The sequence below is a fragment of the Leiobunum rupestre genome, chromosome 2 (assembly GCF_980474605.1).
Source record: "Leiobunum rupestre chromosome 2, qqLeiRupe1.1.hap1, whole genome shotgun sequence".
NCBI lineage: Eukaryota > Metazoa > Arthropoda > Arachnida > Opiliones > Sclerosomatidae > Leiobunum > Leiobunum rupestre.
In genome coordinates this window covers 70816493-70836903 of record NC_143385.1, presented here as the reverse complement: position 1 = coordinate 70836903, position 20411 = coordinate 70816493, and the positions used below count along the sequence as shown (strand labels likewise).

Here is a 20411-nt window from a genome sequence, read left to right as displayed (position 1 = left end):
CTCACTCATTCTGTGGCGTTTGAATAAGAACTCCTCATTCAGATTTTTGATCGAAGGTCCCGCCGGGAGCGCTCCCTTTCTGCCAATATTTCCCTTTCGAACTCCCCCGCACGCGCCCGTTTCTGATGTCGTTGCCATGACGACCCATTCGCACATTTCCCCTATATTAAATCTCGCGCTCGCCGGGTTTTTCCCAGGCACACCAGCGACCGAAATAGCGCCTCAGAAACTAACGCCTGCCATACACGAGGGCTGAAAGCGAGATGTCAACGGGCCGCTATCAGAAGTGCTTAAATATCTAGTACGATAGAAGTGTGATCGCGTCGGCTGTCTCGAGACAAAATCTAGTAAACGCCAAGTTTGAAAATTTTGAGCTCGTAGAAAATTTACTTATAAATGTGAATTGAACACATATTGCAAAAACATTCATCCGTGAAATATGCTAGTCTTACCGTAAGAATTAGGGTTACCACGGTACCTGGAAAACCAGGAATTCCTTAAATAGTCAGGGAATTTGAATATGTGTATAAAACTCAGGGAAAAGACCGGGAATTTTAAAAATTAGTCTAAAAATAAGGTAAATGTCAAGGAATTTAAATTCGGTTGAAAATAAGAAACTTTTACTAAAATATAAGTAAAAAAATAGCAAATATTGCCGCAAAATAAGTCAGGGAAAATCTCCGGAGATGGTCAGTGAAAACTTGGAAAATTCAGGGAATTTGATTGTGAAAAAACTTTGGCTACCCTGAAGAAATATTATTAATAAAAATAAAAATTTAATTATTTAGAAGTTAGAATGGTTTGAGTCTATTTGATCGATTCCCAAATGATCGAACGGGTCCCATTTGATCGATTCCCAAATGATCGAACGGGTCCCATTTGATCGATTCCCAAATGATCGAACGGGTCCCATTTCATCGAATTTCCATTTGATCGAACGAAATTTGATCGAAAGCTACTGTAGGGTAAAACTACCTGTTTTTGGGAGTAAATCGAAAAGGCAACGGTGCATACGCGCCTACGGCGCGCGTACATCAACCTAACCTAAACTAACCTGACCCTATTTATATATATTAAAAACAACGGGCCGTTATCGTCGATGTCATAAAAAATTCCATCATATAGTGTATAAAGTAAAAATCTCTTAATCTTTGTGGCTTAATACAGTTAAAGCAATGAATTATTCCATCATTATTCCTTCTGCACTTCATATTGACATTCGGTAAAATAAAAACATACCAACTGGTACTATAAATACTTTTGAATTCGATCAAATAGTATTCGATCATTTGACGGTTCGATCTTATGAAACAAATGACAAATGGGACTCGATCAAATGGAATTTCGATCAATTGCAACGTATAATGATCGACTGTCGATCACATATTTTTCGATCAAATGGACCAACACCGTTAGAATAATGGCGATCACTAAGTTTTTGTCTTGGGGAAGCTGAAATGCTGCTAAAAGTCGGTATCTCAAAAAGATAAATTTGAGTAGAAAATTATTTAAATATTAAAAAACAGTAAAATAATCGATAAATTTAAAATGAAAAAAATCACAATTTTCAATATTTTTACTATGAATGAAAGTTGAAATGCTCTTTCGAAAAACGCTTAAGATTAAATTGAAATATTTCCGTTTCTTTCGTAAAAGTATTTTTAAAACACAGAGAATCTGTCAGCACACGTTTTAACCTAAAATCAACAATATCAGAAGAATATACTATTTATCTTAAGAGAGAAGTACCTATTATATTGCTAATTTTAGTGGATGAATTTGGAGTTCAATAGAAATTAAAAATCCCTTTATCAAATATTTCTTTCTCTTTATCGTGTAACCCTGAAAACAGCGGTTTAAGCATCGTGTTACACTGTTTTCAGATGAGCCCTATAAAACCGGGTTTACTTAACTAGTTTTGGTGAAATATATAAGAATAAAACCTGGTTTTAAGGTCTTGTCTGAACTAAATCCTCAATTTAAGGCCTCGTTGGAACTAAAACCTGCTTTTAAGGTTTTATCTGAACTTAAACGCGGTTTTATGACCTTGTTTGGCTATAACCCGGTTTTAAGATCTTCTATGAACTCAGGTTTTAAGGCTTTGTTTAAACTAAAAGCCGGGTTTAAGGTCTTTTTCTGACTACTAACGGGTTTCAGGACTTTATGGGACTATGGGACTAATAACGGGTTTAAGGCCTTTTTGGGACTAATAACGGGTTTAAGGCCTCTTTGGGACTAGTAACGGGTTTAAGGCCTTTTTGAGACTGGTAACGGGTTTTAGGCCCTTTTGGGACTAATAACGGCGGCTTAAGGCCTTTTTGAAACTGGTAACGGGTTTAAGGCCCTTTTGGGACTAATAACGGGTTTAAGGCCTTTTTGGGGCTAGTAACGGGTAAAAGGCCTTTTTGGGACTAGTAACGGGTTTAATGCCTTTTTTCAGACTAATAACGGGTTTAAGGCTTTTTTGGGAATAGTAACGGGTTGAAGACTTTTGGGACTAGTAACGGGTTTAAGGCTTTTTTGGGACTAATAACGGGTTTAAGGCCTTTTTGGGGCTAGTAACGGGTAAAAGGCCTTTTTGGGACTAGTAACGGGTTTAATGCCTTTTTTCAGACTAATAACGGGTTTAAGGCTTTTTTGGGAATAGTAACGGGTTGAAGACTTTTTGGGACTAGTAACGGGTTTAAGGCTTTTTTGGGACTAATATCGGGTTTAAGGCCTTTTTGGTTCAAATAACGGGTTTAAGGCCTTTTTGGGACTAATAACGGGCTTAACCCCTTTTTGGGACTAATAACGGGTTTAAGGCCTTTTTGAGACTATTAACGGACTTAAGGCCTTTTTGAGACAGATAACGGGCTTAACCCCTTTTTGGGACTAATAACGGGCTTAAGGCCTTTTTGAGACTATTAACGGGTTTTAAGGTCTTTTCTGAACAAACCCCGGGCTTAAGGCCTAATCTAGAAAGGGTATAATCGCAAAAAATCTAATTCGTTTTGATTGTGGTATAGATAGATATTCCTTTCTTATATATTTTATGTACTTCGGGTGTTATTTTGTTTTCTAAGCAAAATGCAAATTGTAAACTGCCTTAAAATTAAATTCTACACGCTCGCCTTTCGGGTAATTTTAACCATGTTTGTCGACTTCCTCTCCTACCAGCGCTTACGTGTGGTGTTTGTTTCAGCCGGTCTTTCTTCAAGATTTTTGCTAAACTCCTAAGGCCGTTTGGAGTTTTGCAGCAATTAAGGAAAAATAATTGAGCGATTCAACGGAAATATAATTATTATGTAAGCACTGACAAATTTTGGAAGAACAGAATGAACAAATTATAATTATAATTTTTTGACTTTTTCGCCAGATCGATTACGATTTTTTAAAATGAGAGTATTAAATATTTTCATCGGTTAATTATCAGAACTGTTCATCTTCATTTGATATGAGTTTAGTTACTCTATTTATTGGATTACTATGGTCTTTATTTACGTTCATTACATTACATAAGGGTAATTATAGCCATGTATTAGGGTAATTATAGCGATCTATTAGGGTTATTTAATATTGTAATTATATCTATATTTAATAGTGTAATTATATCTATATTTAATAGTGTAATTATACCTATAAATAATATTATAATTATATCTATATTTATTATTGTAATTATATCTATATTAATTATTGTAATTATATGTATATTTATAATTTTAATTATATCTATAATTAATATTGCAATTATATCTATAATTAATATTGCAATTATATCTATAATTAATATTGCAATTATATCTATAATTAATATGGCAATTATATCTATAATTAATATTGTAATTACATCTATATTAATTATTGTAATTATATGTATATTTATAATTGTAATTATATCTATATTTATTATTGTAATTATATCTATATTTGTTATTGTAATTCTATCTATTTTTTGGTACACCAACCGAGACATTAGCGAGCGTGGGCTGAAACCCTTCACCCCAACCGGATTTCTTTAGAAACGGAAAGAAAAACTAAATTCCTTTGGCTCCCCTCGCGTCCATCCCATATTTTTCCGCTCTATAAATCGTCTCTTCGCAGAGAAGAAGAAGACCCCTCTACAGTAACATTATCCGCCACTATTTCGGCCCTTTTCGGCGAAAAACTCGGAAGAAAAGTGATATTAAAGGGTGGGCTGACGCCTCAGGACCCTTTACCACCGCCCCCGCGGGGAAAACCCTCGAGTTTAACTAATCCCCTAATCTCTTTCTCCGCCGAGAAACCACCCTATCCGGCGATCCACCCGCAATCATTCAGTGACCCGAATCGCCTGCGAAGGACTACTTTTCAAGCGCTTCTATCCCTCCGCCGTGTTGCGGCTGACCGACTTACGACGACTCGCACCCTGAACTTTATAAAAATGTTTTTCTCTCGAGAAACGTTTTCGAATTTCAATTTTTATTTGGCAAGTTACGGACCATTTTTATTCACAGATCTTTTTAAGTGTACATTTGAAAAAAAGTAACGTTGCGGTTTATTTATTATTTTTCGAGTTTTTTTATCAACTATATTCGAAATAAAACCGGAAATTGAAATCGATTTCTACGTTAGTTTTTACTTAAAGTTATTCACACGAGGCTTACAATTTTTAAATTTATCCTGGCTACAGTAGGGAACACGATGAAGAACTTGTAGACATGGACTGCAGTTCTATGGGGTTTTAACATGGTGCTTCTAACTGATTCCTAGATAATAGTCGAGTTATATAATTACGTTTAAATTTGGTTTTAAATTTTAATTTATGTTTCTTTTGATTGAATCTGGTTAAATTAATTATAACAGATCAGTTTAGATCGGTTACTTGAGATAATGTATCAGATACAATTTAAGATTGAAAGACTAACTGATTAGCTTCAGATATTTTAAAATTACGTCCTGAATAACGTTGGAATAACCATTTTCCCCATTGCTTTAGTATCGTCCAATCACTTCTTTCTTCTTCGTGTGCCCGGGTTTATCTTAAAAGGTAGCAAATGAGCGCTATACACTTAATAACTAACTACCAAAGCCACTTCACAGCTGCTTCGTGGATTAGGGCACGCAAATCATTTAGGAAATAATTAACTCTTTTCAATAAATCGGTTTAATACCGCGTTGGAAACCAGATATTCAAAATAATTTCAGTGCTTGTTTATACAAAGTAATTAACATGAGCTGAAATCCACTGTTATTAGCAGGGTTATTTAACTTTAGGAGGTTTGATTACGGAAACTTTCGGGTGGTGCCCATAAGTCAGACTTGCTTTCATCAAGCCCCTTTTTTCAGCGTCACTGTATAGAGCGTTTTCGTTTGATACGTTTTTGAAAACATGTGACATCACAGCTCTGTAGTGTTCACCGGTTTTTCTCAATAGGCCAATAACATTCGTGACGTCATGAGTTTTAAATTGAAAGCACTCTATAGGAGCGCTATCTAGGTTAAAGAAAGCCAAAATTTTAAATTTATATTTAACGCAAATACTTACTAAATTATATATTATATTATATATGTATATATTACTAAATTATATATTCATTAAATTTTATTAAATGTTTTCATAAATAATTGACCACACCATTGCTTACTTTATCATAAGCTTATCTGCAATAGATGGCGCTTTTGACAATTAACATAAAATGTACCTCCTTCAACCAATTGGAGGGAAAGAATGTCTGACTTACGGTTTCAATTACTGGTATTGTGTCGTAAATCAATCTTCCAAAAGTGAAATAACACTGGTATTAGTTAGGATGACATGCTTGCATATTTTGATACAACAGGATACACGACAACGAGGTAGAAGCGTGGACTGGGGTCCAATGAGCTTTTTACCTCTGTTGTAGTTTCATCAAATCAATTTTATTATCCTTCATGTACCCTTGTTTAATGCAAAAATAATTCAAGCTTAATCTTTTTACCAAATATCGTCACATCTCGTTTTGATAACGGAAGTTAGTGTTGTCAGGTAAAGTTTTCTCTTTTGGTGATTCAAATGTTATATTCAGAAATTCAAATTCTATCATTTTCCACTATTTTGAATCTATACAAGCATTTCCTGTAATTTCCGTAGTTGTTAATTTTCTATTCTAGACTAGTCTAGACGTTTAGTTTTACTTAGGGATTCGACGAAATGAGGTAAATATGCCGCGAAATTTAAATTTGCGAACAATATTAAGCTAATCATGGAATGAAAACGTTTATCTTTTCTTTTTTGAAAAAAAAAAACGGAAAATATTCCGAAAAAAAAGGCGTCGGTAATTTTCCGGAAACATTTCGGAGTGGGAAATTTTCCACACAAAATTTTACGACTTACAACTCTACCGCCACTAGAAGGCATCGTTATTGGTTCTTTTGTGTGATTTGATTATTAGTTAGTGTTGGTACCTAATTTAACTGGTTTTGATCCCACGATGACAGAATCCGATTAGGAACCAATCAGTGAGAGGATTATACTGTCGTGTGTCCAGTGGCGGATTAACTACCTCCAGGGCCCCTAAGCTGAGCTTAAGCTAGGACTCCCAATGCGCTCCCTCCTTCAAATGCTTTTATTTAAGATTCCGCTCTAACCCTATTTTGAAGCAAAGGCTTTGCTTACTCATCTTTGAGGTGTTCGTCCTCGTAGTACCGTATATTGATTGATACAAATCTTCTTTAAATTTGAACATTTAATTAAAAGTAGATGATATTTACAATGAGCTGACCTGTTTCGAGAGGCTTAGTCTTTGATCATCAGAGATCAAACTTTTTCAGGTTAGTTAGAGGACAATTAAATTTTGTACATTAATTGTTTAAAGGGAACATAACCTCAAAGTGTTCTCTATGGAATATGCCTAAAATTTGAGCAAGAAATTCCCAAGAATAAGAATTAGCAAGGCTTATTAAGTAGTAGAAGATTTTCCACGAGCAAAAAAACGCAAAACTACCCTGTAACGTAGCCACCTGGTGGCGCCTGATTGCGAAACTGAAGTTAATATATTTTATAGTTCTATCCGGGAGCAAACAAACTGGCGTGCTTGTGATATTCGCCAAAATAGCAGACGAATTCGACAAATGCCGGCGATATTAAGTGCCGGCGAAGTGAAAGTGCTAACCACTACTTCCTAAGGAATAATAATAAGAATCAGCTAGGCTAATACCCAAGGCACCACCTTAGGCCTAAGTCATCAAGCGACTTTTGAAGCCTTTAATTCAGGTGGACGGGTTACAATGCGTAGGAGGGTGGTGGCAAGCCCTTCATGCCACGCGAGCCAACAGCTCCCTACACTCACTATTACTTCACTTACTAGCCTCAGAAATACCTAAAGTTATATAATGTAGCGGCCAATATTTTGAAGTGTTGGTGTTCCACAATAAATATTTGCGGTTCTATTAGCTTTAAATCCTTTCTAGTTTTATATTCATTTTTTTTAATATTATTGGTATTTTTTATTTTGGTGACATCTGTATTTATGGCGTCAAAATAATTTTTTTTTAATTTTAAAAAATAAAAATTATTTAAAATTACTATCAAGAAAACATCTTTACGAATTAAAACTACTCATGTCCGAAGTCCAGCAGTTTTTTTGCTGCATTAAACTAAAAATTGATTTATACTTCTAGAGAATGAGTATAAGTTGAGGCGATTCGTGAGCATCAACGTCTAATTTAGCACCGTCAAGGGAGGGGGAAGGAAATATGTCACCGGGGAAGACATCAGTTTCATGAAACCAATAAGAACTAGCTGATTTGATTTTGTTCACGGGAAAGGAGCTAAGTACTGCTAGAGCAAGAGGTGGATTATGAGCTGCGCTAAGGAATCGGCTTAACATTGTCATACTAAACAAATATATTCTTGGTATCCACCCTCTATATTATTAAAATGAAAATTGTTTAAACATTTTCATGTCATTTCCAGAACAATGCTCATTTATTTGAAACAGATTCAATTCTTACTCTAGGAAGTATAGAATCAGAATTAAATTTGGAATTTCTAAAACGGCTAGAAAATAGAAAAACAAATGGAAGTGTCAATTCCAAAATTTATCATCCTCCTGGTGGCCATAAACGGGTAATAAATTTTGAATTTCTAAAACTGCTAGAAATTACAAAAAATCAAATGGAAGTGTCAATTGCACGACTTATCATCCTCCTGGTGGTCATAAAGGGAAGCTATTGCCAACCGATTCGATAAGAAAATGAAGAATATCAGAATATTCTTTTACTAGTTTTTGAGTACTTGGAAAAAATAACTCTTATTTTAGATCTCTTCAAGTTTTAGAAGGAACTTTTAGTTTTGAAGCGTAATATACAGTCCACGAAATAAAACACCATAAGTTAAAGAATTTCCGTTATTTTTTTGGGCCACCGGTAGAAGTCGCTAAAGAAGTTTTTTCGATACCTTTCACCGCATTTTTGCGAATTTATTTTTTGATCTCGTTTTTGGAGAAGGGAAGTCAAATTCTTGAGAAGGGATTGAATCTACTTTTTCTTTCTTCTTGACTTATTCCTTAAAGTTCGGTTGTCATGGCGACGCGTCTGTCGGCGGAATTTTAAAGTATACGCTTCGTGAGATCCCAAATTGAGGTGCGCGCGCGAGCATATATTACGTTAAGGAGCAGCCATGCACGAGATAGCTTTCTGATTTGATCGATAGGTGGGGACACGCCTCGAATTGTCAGCTAAATCACTTTGCTTTGTATCGGTATATGCAAGTTTAACAGAGAATATGTGACCTCTGTTATCGTGATAATCGATAGATATTCTCTACCTACACTTAGAGTGAAAAGGGCGAAAGATTACGCCAGGAAAGCCAAGGAGGGGCGTGGTTTTTCTTCCGGGAATCACTAGGCGAACAGGGTGTTGCACACATTCTCGGTTCACCTCAATACGTTCTTGGTATACGCATGGAAATTGGTTTTATAACCTTAGCAAAACACTATATAGTTGTTTTCACCGTGTAAATAGTTTTAAAAACTAAATTATTAATAGGTGACACGCTTGATGTATTTCTTTAGCTCCACCCCTTCCAATTTGTTTGTAAAAACGCCATCTGTGATTAATCACCCATTATTTACTCGGTAATTGAAAATGCCTTATTTGGAAGTTCGATAATCGAACAAGCAGATGCGTTTTAATTAAATAATTAAAACAAAAGATTATTCATTAGGCAGTGGTCTTTCAGGATGCTGCGAAAAGTTAAGAATTCTTAGAAATAATTATTTTTTTTTGCAAAAGCCTGTTTTTTAGCCCCTGTAAAGCAATCACACTAAGGGAGTCGGCCAAGGTTATTTTGAAAAAAACAAGTATCGCTAAGAGTGGAAAAAAAAAGATAAACACGAAGTACATTTTTTAGCCAAAAGGTATTTTTTCACGTTTTTATAGATTAAATATGATATACTAAATATCAGTTGATAGTTTTTATGGAATTAAAAAACCAAAATTAAAAATTACTATAATATAAAGCGCCAAAAATTACGTAACAATATCAACCGCATTAGATTGCCATTTTGAAATTTTAAGATCACGTGGTACAAACGACCTTGTAATACTCCCTCGGAGTCTCTCGAGCTGATTGATACGCGGGGAGAAATAAAATGCACTGTGGAAGGGTATCGAAAACCAGTCCTCTTAATTTACAGTCCATGGTTTAATTAAATATCTGGCGGTATTTTTAAAATCCATTTGCACTGCTCATGAAAGCGAATATTTTTCGTCTAATAGGCAGTTAAATAAACCCCTCTCTGACTTTCTTGCCCCCCTGTTGAAAAATGATGCCAGATCGATGCATAGAAAATTCTCAGCTTTGGCAGTAAAAAGATAAACCATAGACAAACTAGTTATATGTCCAGTCACAGCTGCACAAACTCTATAGTCGGCTATGTATGATATTTTATTTAAAGGACTATTTATGAAATTATCGTGGCAGAGTCATAAAAAGTGAAAATACTAATACATGTCAATATTAGTTCAGCTAAATATTTATTAAAAATGTATTCATAACGTATAACTTTTCATATTTAACTTTTATATCGCTTAATCAAAAATATGTTTATTAAATACTAGAGCTTTTACGGTAGAATCCATGACGTTAGACGTCAGTCATTGGTAAGCTTTGGAAATATCAATCAATCAAACGTAAAGTGCTAGGTCGACGTCACCAACCTATAATGGCATCTATCGGGACATCAAGGTACTATACTAAAGCCTACACTTCCTTTAAAGCAACTGTCGGCTCTATCATTACCACCTGTATTATGATAAGGCCATTGTTATTAGAGATGGCAATGAATCTATGTGATTCTTCGAAAAAACGACTTTACTGGAGAGGGTGGTGCCAACTATTAATGGCAAAGGAAGCTAAAATTCAAAATAGCGAAACGATAACGTCGTCAGAGAAGCATAGGAGAGTATTATAATAATATAATTAGACAACTTATACTCTAACCTAAATTATATATCTCATATAAAATATGTTGTTAAAAATTGCTATAAATTAGGTTATTGTCAAATTCAAACGAGCCAATCAACGCGAAGGGTACTTTTATGTCCCACCTTTTCGAACAAAATGTAGCTTAAGCATCTTCTTTTTAAATCGACGCTAGCGACATCTGTTGGAAAAAGAGCTAGTACACGTCTAGCCGGCACTTGCTTTAACACCGAGTTTAACACTTAATTCCTGCAAAATTTACACCTGGAAAGTCCATTCGTTTCGCGAGCAAATACAGCCTAAGTGCATTTTGCGAAAGGTCTTATTTCCATTTTAAACACGTCGTATAAAACAGTGAAAGGATGTGAACTCGTTCTCGGATCCGGATCGGGAAACGAAGGAAGGCTACTCGATAGGCTTATTTTTCAGCCGTTTTGCGAAATCCGGGGAAATGTGAAAACCTCCACGAAGGCGAACGCCCTCGTAAAAGAAAACCAGGGTTCGAATTATTTCTTTGATACAGAAATTCACCATTTCAGTCCGGCGCCATCTGTGGTGGCGGGGATTATACTCTGATAAAGATACCAATTTGATAAATTTTTGTTTTTTCATTGTACCATTGCCAGCTAAAACGGCCCTGGGATATTTGCGAACTGGCTCCCGGGGTATAGAGAGGAGGTGTGCATTGAGGGCTTCGTCGCTGTCTGTTCTAGGAATATGGAAGATAATGGAACCATCTATCTAGTGGGGCTGGTGCCAGGAGGTTAAACTGACAAGCGTAATTTTCGAATTAAACTAAAGATTTGAGGAAATTAAGAATTAAGTGAAATTAAGAATTAAGTGAAATTAAGAATTAAGTGAAATTAAGAATTAAGGGAAATTAAGAATTAAGTGAAATTAAGAATTAAGTGAAATTAAGAATTAAGTGAAATTAAGAATTAAGGGAAATTAAGATTTAAGTGAAATTAAGAATTAAGTGAAATTGAGGATAAAGTTAAATAACGAATAAAGTTAAATTAATAATATATTAAGTTAAATAACGAATAAAGTTAAATTAATAAGATATTTAGTTAAATAACGAATAAAGTAAAATTAATAATATATTAAGTTAAATAACGTAAAAAGTAAAATTAATAATATATTAAGTTAAATAACGAATAAAGTTAAATTAATAAGATATTTAGTTAAATAACGAATAAAGTTAAATTAATAATATATTAAGTTAAATAACGAATAAAGGTAAATTAATAATATATTAAGTTAATAACAAATTAAATTAAGAAAAAAATTAAAGTTAAGAATATATTAATTTAATAATAAATTAATAATAAAAGAAATTAATAATAAACGAAATTCATAATAACGAAATTAATCAGAAACGAAATTAATCAGAAACGAAATTAATAAAAAACGAAATTAATAAAAATAGAAATTAATAAAAAACGAAATTAATAATAAACGAAATTAATAATTAACGAAATTTATAATAAACTAAATTAATAATTAACAAAATTAATAATAAACAAAATTAATAATTAACAAATTTAATAATAAACTAAGTTAATAATTAACAAAATTATTAATAAACGAAATTAAAAATAAACTTAAAAATTAAACTAATATTAGATTAAATAAATATATATCGCCAAAGGTTTGATTTGACGAATGTAGATGTCGCCCTAAGCGCCGAACTATAAATATTCCTTTTAGCAACTTGTTTCGAGACCCTCTGGCATTCCAGATGCAATACTTTGTCGGCGGCGGCGGCGAAATCTCTTAAAATCCATTTCCGCAGTTTTGCCAGAATGCTTTCGATAAGAGTTTCCTTTTTCGAGCATTGCGGAGAAACAGCTTGCGAGCGCAGACTGCCTTTTTCAAAGACCCTTTTCGATGCATTGCTGAATGAAGGGAAGTTGAATGAACCCGCCAATATCATTTTATCGCCATCATAAAGCAGACGGGAATTATTCGCCTAGTTTGGGCATTCCACGTAGTGCAAATGTTTTTTTAAACGCAGTCGGATTGCAATTTAAACGCTTTGACGGCTAATTTTTTTGCCATATTTCATAGCGTTAATTTATTCATGAATGTACGACGTACAAAGACAGAACCGTCCCTCGCTTAGGGCGGGTGGGACAGTGGCCCAGGGCACCATAAATTCAGGGGCCCAAAATCAAAGATTTTCATTTAAATAGGTGTTTTCGTAAATCCGGCACTTCACTTCTTACTGTTGGGAGTACTGCCAACCGAGGCATTTTTTAGTTGGCCGTAATAGCCGTTTCTTTTTCGGTTTCGCCTAAAGTGTCGCCTGCTAAAGTTTGTTTTTTTACTTAGACCGTTTCGATCGTTTCACCATCTTTTTAGGTTAAATTGTTATTTAATAAACTGGAAAATTATTAGTTAAACATTTGAAACTTATTTTGAAAGTTTCAAGATAAGATAAATTGCTTTTCTTGTATATCTAAAGGTATGTACCATATGCAAACTTTTGATAGTGCCATTATTTCCGATATGCCTTGTCCTACGTAAAGGAAACCTTAAAACTACACGACAAAAAATATAAAATATATTAAAACATACCTAGGTTTATTTTCATTTATGGAGTCCATAACCCACCCAACACGTATTTGCCAACATATAGAATAAACACTAAAATACTAAATAGGACCAAAATTGTTATTTTCTCAAAGGCCGCTGCTGTTTCACTATCACCGAGTGTACCAGAAGCAGACGCCGAATTCGAACAAAAAAACGCATAACTCGTTTCTATGACGTCGACCCCAACAGTAAAACAAGTTCGTCGGTGGGGAAAACAATTTGCTTATTCAGCTATTAGATGTAGATGTATCTGTTGCAATCTATGACGGTACAATCTCAGGAAAACTCTATTCACCACAGTGACGCTACCTACCGCGCAATGGCGAAACTAATTAGGAAAATATTTGCCAATAAAAAAATACAATTTAGCTTACTAAAGAATGAAGAAAACGTTAGAAATTACATAATAGATTGGTTATAAAATTGTGAATAATCAGAATTCTCTTCCACATGAATGAGGAAGCGTACGTTCTCATAAGCCTAAATACGTTCTCAACTGCATCGATAAAACTGCCATTTATCAATAACCAGCTAGGCACCACCACAAGTCATCAACCGACTTTTATTTCCTTTAAAAAGGTGGCCGGTAAAGGCCCGTCCACACTATCCTTTTTCTACGCTGCTTCGCTTGAAACGGGAGAATCGCATGTTAGTTTCGCAACTCGTCCACACTTAAATTCGTTCGATTTTAGTTCGAAAAATTTCACCCAATAAGCGTCTAGGCTAGGCTCCCGTGTCTCACGTGGTACTTTTTGACGTCACTAATCATCTCTGGAATGTATAGACGTGTGCTTTTTGGCTGTTTTACTATCGTGCAATATAAAGATGGTCAAAAATTGCAATTAACGAGGAAAATTTTATAAATGAAGTGAAAGGGTTCCCCGAACTTTGGAACACCAACTTCTGAGCGTACTGCAAACCGGCGCCATTTTGGATCCGTGGTTGACACCCAAAATAGTGACGTCATTGTGGAGTGATGTAATTGGATGATTGGACGCGTACCATGCAAAAAATGTTTGACTAGCCAAAGATTTCTAGCGAGTGGACGGGCCGGTCACAAGGAGCTCCGTCTGAGAGATTAGGTTTAATAGTAAATCATGCTTCCAGATCTCCAAAGAAGACTCTTACGTTTTCCGTAGCCTAAATACGATCCTGACGTAGCGAAGTAAAATAAAGTTAAAAATCCTGTTTGTACAAAAAATAAGTTTTTATTTAAAAACTAGACGACTAGTTTCGCGTCCCATTCGGGAGCTTCATCGCGTCAATATGCTGACAGTATCGATGAAATAGGCATTTGGCCTAGATCAGGGGTGGCTCACCTTTTCAGCTCAAGGGCCATATTCGAAAATTCGAAATATGTCTCGGGTGGAAAGTTTTAAATTTAATTTGTCTCTGTACCATAACCAAATAAAACCATTCAGTCAGTTTTTTACGAAATGTACATTTTTCATAAATAATATTTTTTTTCTGAAAATCCCGCGTTCCGTCAACGAAATTTAATCCTTCCGTGGAGGTGAAATAGTAGCATACAGAGAAACAGGCGACGAAAGAAAAAATTCCCAAACAGGTTGAGAAATAATCATGTTTTTAATTATCAAGAGGGAAAATTGAAGGCAACGATTCTGCCGTTTTCTTGAAGGGAATGACAACATTACAATTAACAAGTTGGCAAGCCAAAATATACCTCTCCTCGGAAGAGTTTTTAATTTTCAGTGAAGCGTAACTGTATCCGTGGTTCTGCGGTAGAACGCTCACCTGTTGCGCGAGAGGGCTCGGGTTCGAATCCCGGCCGATTAAAAAATTATACTACACCCAATGACAAAAAGAGGGCGCTTTTGGAAAAACCTTTTCCCTGATTCTAAGAAACTGGGTACGCAGTGATTACCCTTTGCCCCGAAAATGCGTTCGCAGGCCTGACAGACCGACCCACAGACAGACAGACAGACAGACACGGTGGTTGTATAACCCCTCCTAGGGTACAAAGTCCCCTCGGAGAGGTAAAAATGCCTAAAAGCACTCTTGATTTATTAGTAGATCACGCTACGTGCGCAATACCTTAAATTAGTTCTTGACTCTATCGATAAAATAGGCATTAACGACGATATTGGTCCCAAATCGTTGCGCGCTTGGCAGACTGAACGCAAAAGAAAAGAAATGACCGTGCGCGTAAGAAACAAAAAAGTGGGTCGAAGTGACGAGGGCACAATGATATTCATTTTATTATTAGGTCGGCCACGGACAGAGCGAAGATAGCGTTGACCTCCTAAACAACAAAAAATGCGCTACTCTATCGCCACTGACCAGAATGACCGGTGAGGGGCAGGCGGATAAGACACGAATAAACCTGTCGCTTACTCGGAAGTTCTGGTTCAGTTGCTTCGATGTCCGAAAAGGAAAGACCACTATCATTGGTCAGAAAGAGCGGAGAATGGACAATGGACAGTTACAAGATTGGACGGTCAACCCGGCTTTAACGAAATAACGTCCGATGTCCCCCTCAAGCTTTACCGCGTCACATCGTATTGACCACTGACTCGGCGGATACTTTTGGGACTATCACAATCACACGACGAACAATTTTAAATCGGGGAAAAGCCACTACAATCGCTGCTGAAGTCGGCTGCCCTAATCATTTCAGCGTCAGAGCCACGTAGCGGGCAACGACAGAAGCTCCTAAATTTCGTCTGCTAAGCAAACTATTTATGCTTAGAGGACGTAAATGGAGCGGCTTCACGTGTATCTGAACAAGGCAATTGGCTCTTGGCTAAAGTCGTCAGCGTATAAATTTTTGTTTATTTAGTGTAGTGTCGTTGATCTTACTACAATGTCTTCAAGGCACCTTCGTTATTTTGAATAACTAGCATTATAGTACGCATTTCCAACAGCAGATGGCAGGTGTCTACCGGACGAGACGCTTTTCACATTGAGTTGCCGGAAGAATTTAAAAACGCTATCAAAGCATTGGTTAAATTATAACAATACAGATAGGAGAAACTAGTGTTGTAAGTCGGCACATTGAGTTGCCGGAAGAATTTAAAAACGCTATCAAAGCATTGGTTAAATTATAACAATACAGATAGGAGAAACTAGTGTTGTAAGTCGGAAAATTTTCCGCGAAAAATGACCGAGAACTTTTTTTCCGGAAAATTTTCCGTATTTTTTCCGAAAAAAGGTTTTCCTTCTATGATTAGTCTAATATATTGTTTGCATAATTAAATAAAGCGACATTTTCGCCTCATTTTTTCGAATCTGAAAGTAAAACTAAACCTCTAGACTAGTTTAAACTGATTAACAATGTAACACTATTAATGTTTTGTAGTATGTTTACTTATATTAGACAATTTATATCGATAAAAAGTTAAAAAAAAATTAAAAACCCTTATAAAGTAATTTATGTTTAAATTTTTTATTTTTCCGATTTAGCGGAAAATTTTCTGGAAATTTTTCCACATTTTATTTTAAAATTAACAACACTACTAGAAACCCAAATCATAGGCCATTGAGTGTTGCGTTTGGGGAAGTCGAGGAATTACGAAAAAGAGCTTTTAGGTAAAAGACATTTTAAGAGCTGTTACAAATGGCATGGATAGTCTTAGGCGATAATTCAAAATAACGGTAAAAAACGCCGCCGATCATTTTAGCAAAATATTTTCGGCGGCGTAATCGTCGGCCATTTTCGGTATGGAGATACAGGCCGGAAGGCAGGCAAGGCTGCCAGATTTCGATAGACCGAAAACGGCCAACTATCTCAAATATTTTCTTTTTCAAAACGAAAATTTTGCGGCGTAGCTATCGAACTAGACTATTGCTGAAATATTTTATATAAATAAAATATTAATTCTGAAATTGGACAAGGAAAAGCAATATCTTAGCCAGGATTTTGGTTGGTGGCACACAATTGATTAAACAAAAATAAAGAAGCTTATTTGTTCACACAACTATACGTTTCAAATCGTTTGTGTGTCCCTAAAACGGTTATGGCATGATCCTAATTTCTAATACACAGGCTAAGCACGCGTCTCTGGGGAAACTTGTAAGTTTTCTATTTATTGTAAATCTAATTATACAAGGTGTTAACTTTAAAATATCTCAAAGTGTTTTAGCTAGGAATTAGAACGTGCAGGGGGTTTTTTGACAACAGAAATTTCCATGACATTGAATCATGTCTTCAAGGTCATTAAAAATTTATCTCGAGAATCATTAGAGATGCAAAGTTGGTTTCAATTAGAAAAGTGCTTCCCGTCACATTTTAGAACTAAATAGCTTGAGGCCCACCTAATTTGACCAATAACAAGATTTTAGACAAAAACAGGTAGGTCGAGATGAATAAAAATAGCAGAGACCAGGTTGAAGGGTCAATCACTCGAAAAGTACTCATGCTAGTGTATCAAAATTTGCTAGACGTACTCATCTGGAATTCTTTAGAATTTTCAACTCGAATGACCTTTAACTCATGTTTCAAGGTCATTAAACGTTTATCCCGAAAATCAATGGATTTAGAGAAATGGTTCCAATTTGAAATGATTTAACCCGTTACAAAACTCCATGATGAAAACCAAGTGACCCCCTCTGTATCTTGAAAATCTCATATTCCTAGCTAAAACACATTTTGAGTTATTGGCCCTGTATCGTTTTTTAGATAACACCCTGTATAGCAATGTTGGCTTTTGTCTCCTACTTCAGAATTGAGACCCACGATGACGTCACGCAGCTCGCATACCGAAAATTCATAAAAGAAAGGTTAATGATTCTAGGACGATGTTATGAAGAGGGTCGTAACAAAGTTTTCCAATTTAACGCCTACAGGGCAAACGAGAAATTAACGCGACATCTAGCGGAGGGAATAAATGGCTAATGACTTCCCTAAATTAGTTTAACCCATATATACGGGTCCCCGTCTGGCCTCCTTAAAACAATTTAGAGTTTAACGACATTAGTTACTTTAATAATGACATTGTCCCATATTTTTAAACCCTTCAAACTGTCCTTGTTAATTCACATACGGTCGTAATATTATTAGATATTGGTTTATACAGTAAAGCGATAACTTTAATATTACTTCCACTTGGGCTTCTCGATTCAGGTTTGGACCCAACAGAATAAGACAGCTCTGCTAGCTTAAAATAATACGTAGATTCTTAACTCGAGTCATCGATCGGACACTAGAAATCGAGAACATTTAATACTCGATCGATTCGAGATATCTAGCCGAATTAAAGAAGAAAGCGAAGTACCAAGGCTTAGAGAGTCATTATATGATTAAGGCAGTGGCAATTGAAACTCTGGGCTCTTTTGGTCGGGAGGGTCGGCTCTAGTGCATTCTATTGGTCGACGAATTCGTGAGGTAACCAGTGAACCGCGATCCGTTGAATACCTGATGTAGAGAATCGCGATTGCCGTTCAAAGAGGTAACGCTGCATCAGTTTTGAACACGTTCCCTCCGGGTGCCTCCCTAGCCGATTATTTGGCCACTTTGCCTTAAATGTTCTTGTCGCATTGTAATTTACCCCTGTGTTACCGTGTTACTAAATAAACCACAATTTTATAACAAATTCTGACACTGCCAACGCGGCTGTCCCATGGCAAAACCTTTTAACCAACACGAACGTAATTTTGAGATATTTGACTTTTTCAAAAGCTAAGTTATAAGATTTTAACGTGGTTTTTAATGCGAAATTTATAAAATCCAAAACCATATTTGAAGTCATAAATAGTTAAATATTTGTGACTTTTACCTCAAACTTTTACAGTACTTTTAAGCATGCCTTAGTAATACTGATGCGTAAAAATCTAATTTTTCAAAAATTTGTTGGTTATAAGGTTTTGCCATGGGGCAGCCGAACGGATTCCTAACATTTCAAACAATATATGGTTCAATATTTCAAATTGTTTATTTTACTTCACACGAAGCCAATAATGACCATGTTATTCAATTGAAACATGCACCTTAGCAGGTTCATCTGCTTTATTTAGGTAGGGTTTGATATACATCATTACATCGAGAAGTGTCTATTATTAAGTAAGTAAGAAAGCACAGTTTAATTAGAATCATTGTCAAGCCGGCGAAGGTGCATGGGTCATTTTCACAGCCTATGTATGGATACTTAAATATCTCGTAAAAGATTGAATTTAATCTTCCGGTATAATTATAATTAGGACTTACCCAAGAGAAGTGTCAGTACATCCGAAACGGCCAAACTGAAGAGATAGTAGTTGGTGGCCGTTTGCAAATGCGGACTTCGAACGATGACCAGACAAGTGCTGATGTTGCCCACGGTCCCCGTGACGAAAATGACAGCGTACACGATGGTGATGGGTAACAGGGCACCTAAGGACAGTCTTTGGGGTCCCAAATGCTTCAGCAAGTACGAATTCAAGTCTGTCCCGTTGTAAGACGTCATGTCTTCAATGAGGGTCTCGGTACTCTGGTCACTCAAAGTCACTCCTTCTTCCGAGAAGGCCCCGATCGAAATGGACGCGCTGTAGTTCAAAACCATCGTGGTGTAGGTCACCAACGGACCCAATAAATTTTGGGCGTTAGGCATTACCGTTTCATTCATAGTGAATTTGTCACTCGTGAATTGCTTTGGTCACTAATTCATTGTTCTATTATGGTTATTAGGTTCGGTTAAGTTTAGTCCATAGCCTCACTTACTCATCACGGTATTAGCTTCAGCTCAGTTCAGAATATCACTTATTCATAGCTGTAAAATTATGATTAGTTTCACTGCAGTTCACAACCTCATTTATTCAAAGCTGTATTATTTTACTAGCATAAGTTTAGTTCACCACCTCACTTATTCAAAGCTGAATTATTTTACTAGCTTCAGTTCAGTTCACAACCTCACTTATTCAAAACGGTATTATTTTACTAGCTTCAGTTCAGTTCACAAACTCACTTATTCAAATCTCAATTACTTTATTAGCTTCAGTTCAGTTCACAAACTCACTTATTCAAAACTGTATTATTTTACTAGCTTCAGCTCAGATCTGTTCAGTTCACAATATCACTTTTCAAAAATGGTATTATTTCAGCTCAGTTAACAATATCACTTATTCAAAATATTGTTAATTCACTAGCTTCAGTTCAGTTCAGTTCACAATACCACTTATTATATTTATTGTGGTTTTTAATACGTCCAATCAGTTCAAAATATCAGTTATTTATAATTGTAATATTACAACTCAGATAAGTTCAGTTTAGTAGCAATTGCCACTTATTTATACTGGTATTAAAGTTATTATTTTCAGCTCAAATCAGTTTACTATACGTTCATTCAAGCTGCCTTCATTATACTAACTCTCCTTATTTTTAGAGGATAAGTATTTTTTGAGTAGAATTCGGAAAGAATACACTTTTCGACGCCTGTCAATAGAGGGCGCG

General features: G+C 35.6%; 1 protein-coding gene across 1 annotated transcript in view; it reads right to left on the bottom strand.

Moving 5' to 3' along the window:
* The window catches only part of LOC149958917 (neuropeptides capa receptor-like), a 68958-nt gene extending 49371 nt beyond the window's left edge, over nt 1–19587 (bottom strand). The window contains exon 1 of the mRNA XM_090167288.1: nt 19191–19587. Within this exon, the coding sequence (XP_090023414.1) occupies nt 19191–19587 (397 nt within the window). The remainder of the gene's footprint in view (nt 1–19190) is intronic.
* Nucleotides 19588–20411: the final 824 nt, after the last annotated feature.